The following is a 6,399-nucleotide window of genomic DNA, read 5'->3' on the forward strand; positions in this document are numbered from 1 at the left end:
TATCAGCAGGAGTGAAGGGGAAAGTTTACAAGACAGTAGTGAGACCAGCTATGTTGTACAACTTCGAGACGGTTGCACTAACAAAAATACAGGAGGCGGAGCTGGAGGTGGCAGAGCTGAAGCTGTTGAGATTCTCTTTGGGAGTGACAAAAATGGACAAGATTAGGAATGAACATATCAGAGGGACAGCTCAGGTGAGACAATTTGGAGACAAAGTCAGAGAGGCGAGATTGAGATGGTTTGGACATGTGCAGAGGAGGGACCCAGGGTATATAGGGAGAAGGATGCTGAGGATGGAGCCACCAGGCAGGAGGAGAAGAGGGAGGCCAAAGAGGAGGTTTATGGATGTGCTGAGGGAGGACATGCAGGTGGTTGGTGTGACAGAGGAAGATACAGAGGACAGGGTGAGATGGCAACGATTGATCTGCTGTGGCGACCCCTAACGGGAACAGCCGAAAGACGAAGAAGAAGAAGAGAATGGGTACCAGTTACAGCACATCCAAGTGTTGTTGGAGGTATATGCACTTAGTGCCATTCTAGTCTTATTTCTTACTTGCTATGACAATAGTTAACTGTTTAAACAACAAAATAGTATGTGTTTGTTGGGGTCAGACTAGATGTTTTCTGGAGTTCACTTATTTATTTTTTTTTGGTAATACTTTCCTCTAAAATGAAACAAAAGCCTGTGAATGCACAGCAGCAGTGACCTGATTTAGAAGTTTGTTTTGACACAGTGTTCCTTCTCTTGTCTGTCATGACAGCGCGCATTTTGGAAGTGACGTGTCTTCTGTGTGGGACTACCGCAGCAGCGTGGAACAGTATCAAGCTCTGGGAGGCACTGCAAAGAGCAGCGTCACTGCTCAAGTGGATGCCCTGAGGAAGTGGCTCAAGAAGCAGGAAAACTGACGTCCATGCATCTCATCTTATAATTCTAAATTCTTCAGGTTTGGTGTTTCTTATGTGACTGTCAGGCTGGGGTCAGATAGAGATTACTTATGACAAAGAGCACATGTTGCCTTTAAATGTTGCCTTCTGTAACGTAAGTGTGTTAGTTTTAATGTGACTGCAGGGATGCTTGGATTTATAGAACATGTATTTTTGTGGGAAAAAAGCTCTTAGTAATGAATGATGTAAAGATAAGAGGAATGTGAGCATTAAAAAAACTCTACCCAGACTTTTGGAAGTTTTGGTGTTGGCAGAGTAATTTTCGGCACAGAGGAAGCTGAAGCTGTTTATTTTCCTTTGGACTGAAGAGACCAGCGAGTCTTTAAATACAACATATTGGTTGGTGTCACCTAGTATCATTTAGATGTATTCTCTGACTCCATGTGGCATCTTGAGTCAATGCAGAAACCCAGTAAACTGCTCAGAAACCCTGTGTTTTTGGTTTGGTTTTATTTATTTTTAAATCAAATTTATGTTGTGAAAACAGGAAGCAGAGTCTTGCCAGTGCGACCTCGCAGGCTCATGGTGTTGCTTCCACTCTGCTGTAATCCTGTCAGGATGCATCTGGAGTGTCACGACGTTTAGGCTGTTGTAATTTTTTTCCCACACTTATTTATTGTGGTTTTCCCCACATGTGTAACTGTATATACAATCCCAATTCCAATGAAGTTGGAACGTTGTGTGAAATGCAAATAAAAACAGAATACAATGATTTGCAAATCCTCTTCCTATATTCAAGTGAATAAACCACAAAGTCAAGATATTTAATGTTCAAACTGATAAACTTTGTTTTTGTGCAAATATTTGCTCATTTTGAAATAGATGCCTGCAACACGTTTCAAAAAAGCTGGGACAAAAGACTGAGAAAGCCGATGAATGCTCAAAGAACACCTGTTTGGAACATTCCACAGGTGAACAGGTTAATTGGAAACATGTCATAATTGGGTATAAAAGGAGCATCCCCAAAACGCTCAGCCGTTCACAAGCAAAGATGGGGCGAGGATCACCACTTTGTGAACAACTGCATGAAAATAGTCCAACAGTTTAAGAACAATGTTTCTCAACGTTCAATTGGAAGGAATTCAGGGATTCCATCATCTACAGTCCATAATATAATCAGAAGATTCAGAGAATCTGGAGAACTTTACATGTAAGCGGCAAGGCCGAAAACCAACATTGAATGCCTGTGATCTTCGATCCCTCAGGTGGGACTGCATTAAAAACCGACATCATTGTGTAAAGGATCTTACCGCATGTGCTCAGGAACACTTCAGAAAACCATTGTCAGTTAACACAATTCTTTGCTACATCTACAAGTGCAAGTTAAAACTCTACCATGCAAAGTGAAAGCCATACATCAACAACATCCAGAAACGCCGCCGCCTTCTCTGGGCCCGAGCTCATTTGAAATGGACAGACGCAAAGTGGAAAAGTGTGCTGTGGTCTGATGAGTCCACATTTCAAATTGTTTTTGGAAATCATGGACGTCGTGTCCTCCGGACAAAAGAGGAAGAAGACCATCCAGAATGTTACAAGCGCAAAGTTCAGAAGTCAGCATCTGTGATGGTATGGGGGTGTGTTAGTGCCCATGGCATGGGCAACTTACACATCTGTGGTGGCACCATCAATGCTGAAAGGTACATCCAGGTTTTGGAGCAATACATGCTGCCATCCAAGCGACGTCTTTTTCAGGGACGTCCCTGCTTATTTCAATGCTAAGCCACATTCTGCACGTGTTACAACAGCGTGGCTTCGTAGTAAAATAGTGCGGGTACTAGACTGGCCTGCCTGCAGTCCAGACCTGTTGCCCATTGAAAATGTGTGGCGCATTATGAAGTGCAAAATACGACAACAGAGACCCCGGACTGTTGAACAATTGAAGTCGTACATCAAGCAAGAATGGGAAAGAATTCCACCTACAAAGCTTCAACAATTAATGTCCTCAGTTCCCAAACGCTTATTGAGTGTTGTTAGAAGGAAAGGTGATGTAACACAGTGGTAAATATGCCACTGTCCCAGCTTTTTTGAAATGTGTTGCAGGCATCCATTTCAAAATGAGCAAATATTTGCACAAAAACAATAAAGTTTATCAGTTTGAACATTAAATATCTTGTCTTTGTGGTGTATTCAAATTAATAAAGGTTGAAGAGGATTTGCAAATCTTTGTATTCTGTTGTTATTTACATTTTACACAACATCCCTACTTCACTGGAATTGGGGTTCTATGTATGCACAAATACCAACTCCACCAACCAGTTCCACTATTATGTTTTCTGGACTACATGTTGGTTCAGTTTATTAGTGCCAAGAATTTGGCACTAATAATTTGCCCCCCACCCCCCTTGCCCCACACCCAGTATGTTGCATAAGGTGCTGTGGACTGATGAAACTAAAATTGAGTTATTTGGACATAATGGGCTGTATGCATGGCTGAAAAAGTACACAGCATTCCAAGAAAAACACTTGCTACCTACAGTAAAATTTGGAGGTGGTTCCATCATGCTGTGGGGCTGTGTGGCCAGTGCAGGTCCTGTGACTCTTGTTAAAGTTCACGGTCACATGGATTCCAGTCAGTATCAGCAGATTCTTGAGAACAATGTTCATGAATCAGTTACAAAATTGAAGTTGCCCCGGGGATGGATCTTTCAACAAGAGAACGACCCTAAACACTGCTCAAAATCTACTAAGGCATTCATGCAGAGAAATAAGTACAACATTCTGGAATGGTCATCTCAGTTCCCAGACCTGATTTATTGTTGAAAATCTGTGGTGTGATTTTAAGTGGGCTGTCCATGCTCGGAAAACAACAATCCTGAGATGTTGTGTAAAGAAGAATGGTCCAAAATATCTTCATCCAGAAATCCAGACTCTCATTGGAAGCTATAGGAAGCATTTAGAGGCTGTTAATTCTGCAAAAGGAGGATGTACTAAATATTGATGTATTTTTTTCTGTTGGGGGTGCCCAAATTTATGCACCTGCCTAATTTTGTTTAAAGAATTTTTGCACACTTTCTGTAAATCCTATAAACTTAATTTCACTTCTCAAATATCACTGTGTTTGTCTGCTATATTTAACTGAAATTTCTGATCCAAACCACCAATGATTTATGAAGGAAAATCATGGAAATCATCAGGGGTGCCCAAACTTTTACATACAACTGTAAATGAGTAATAAAATGCACAGTTGGCTTGTTGATGTAATGTTTGACTGGACAACCAGTTTTATCCACAAAAAGTTTATAATTAACCAAATTCTTGTGTAAAAGGGGGTCACGGTTGAACAGTGGGGTTTTATTTGCACAGCAGTGTATAAAGCAGATCAGGAAAGATAACATTGTACCACAGCATTTTGTTATTTTGTAACACACACCTCTATTCTTCGAACAGACAGATGATTCTACAGTAACAAATTTACAAACAACTAGAAGCACTCAGAGAGTGCAACCCTCCGCCAAGGCCATGGGGTCACTGACACCATAACATCTACACGCCGTGGAATCATTGAACCTAAAAAAGTCTAACAATGGTGTTTGCTCAGTAGTAAAAAAAAGTTTCATCTGCTGTGACTGGATAGCATGTATCCTTAGCGCTTGGCATCACAGTTTATTGCAACTTGCACCTTTCCCAGAAGCTACTGTCATCTGAGCACTGATATTGATATTGCATGTGCTCATAGACAAAAACAAATAAGACACAAAATTCAATTTCTTATTCACCTAACTGCAAATATATGAATTTTTTTTAACATTTATGAAACACTTCTCTAAACAAGGCCATAGGGTCACTGACCCTAAAGAGATTCCCTCTTTGGCACAGTGATATATTCAACAATTCAGTGTTACAACCAAAACTATGATACATACACTTTTCTTTCCTTTATATTTGACATCCTTGACCATGAAAACATACCACTAGAACTTGGAATCACTTTTATGTCTTTATTAGTTCAAAAGTTATTGTATAAAAATGATTTTTCAGTAATGGCGGTTTTCTTCTGGATCTAGCTCCATAACATTTGAAGCTACATCCAATCTGATGACACCTTACTGAATCAGTACAGATTCAGCTACAGTTTGGTGTTAGTTGTGCATCTCTAGCTTCATTTGTCACCTCACACTGACACATTTTCTATTTTCCCTATACTTTTGCATATTCTGGATCACCAAATCTGGAATCCGGATCCGATCATCACCAAACTTTGTTGTTTGATAGAACATTTGACTATGTTACACCCTAATTTTTTTTTCAACCCTTTCTGCCTTGTTTTTTGTGGAGTTAGAAACTACAATGTCAAAATTCCCCCTATCCCGCAATGGTGAAGAATCCTTTAAAAAAATTCCTGGATCCGGATCGTGATCCGGATCACCACTAAAATTTAATCACTTGTTCTTCTTTTCATTTCCAACCAATCCACAAAATTTCATCAAAATCCGTTCAAAACCTTTTGAGTTATCCTGCTGACAAACAAACAAACGCGACCGAAAATATAACCTCCTTGGCGGAGGTAACAAACTTAATGGTCAGCTGAAATATGGCTAGATTTTGCTCTCATTATAATTGTAATTGTGTTGTTATAGAAGTGTCCAGAACAGTACACAATGAATGAGAAACAACCAGCTAATCAGTTTTCCTGAGACCTCCAACTCAACACTTTTCCCTTTTGGAAAACATAGCAAAGCTAGTGATACATAAAGGGGAAAAATACAGTGAAAACTTTGTTACAGTGTGTGGGATTTAGTGTCACCTTGTGGTGAGCTTGCAGAATGCATTATGCTGTTGCCAGTCATGATTGTGTTTGTTTTTACTTCTTTGGCAACAGGGATTCATGCTCTCTTGCTTTATGTGACGATCAGTATGTGTAATTATTATTATTTTTCCATTTCACAAAAATCAGTCGATGGCATTTAGCGGAGCAACCTGATTGCGCTTTTCTCCTTCAGCCACACTGTAAAAACTTAAATAATTATTTTGAGCTACTGTATTAACATAATGTTGCAACAAGGACATTATTCCATTGTTACTGTAATTTATACACCAATGAACAGATGGTCATGACTTCTGTATTCCAATTCTACTAAGAAACACCCTTAAATCCTACACACTAACTTTAAAATGACACTTTTTTTTAATAAATCATTTACATTTTAACAAAATAATACAGTTGAGCTAAGCTACATTGGATGCCAAAGTATATATGTCAGCATGTTGCACAACAAAGCTATATATATATATATATATATATATATATATATATATATATATATATATATATATATAAAACTCAACAATAACTTTCCATATATGGGGAGAGTGCATACTGTATGTAATAAATGAAGGTGGATATTTGTTGTATCTTCATCTTAATGACCAATGTTTTGTCTACCTGAGGGTGTTTTTTTTTGGGGGGGGGGGGGTGGCTACTGTTTACAGTTTCATACTTGTACCATGTTAACC

At 39.2% G+C, this 6,399-nt stretch overlaps 1 protein-coding gene across 1 annotated transcript in view; it reads left to right on the forward strand.

The window, feature by feature from the left end:
* The window catches only part of LOC117517197 (argininosuccinate lyase-like), a 51,376-nt gene extending 49,996 nt beyond the window's left edge, over positions 1-1,380 (forward strand). The window contains exon 16 of the mRNA XM_034178135.1: positions 762-1,380. Coding sequence (XP_034034026.1) covers positions 762-906 — 145 coding nt within the window. The 3' untranslated portion in view covers positions 907-1,380. The remainder of the gene's footprint in view (positions 1-761) is intronic.
* The last annotated feature ends 5,019 nt before the right edge of the window (positions 1,381-6,399 follow it).

The sequence above is a fragment of the Thalassophryne amazonica genome, chromosome 9 (assembly GCF_902500255.1).
Source record: "Thalassophryne amazonica chromosome 9, fThaAma1.1, whole genome shotgun sequence".
NCBI lineage: Eukaryota > Metazoa > Chordata > Actinopteri > Batrachoidiformes > Batrachoididae > Thalassophryne > Thalassophryne amazonica.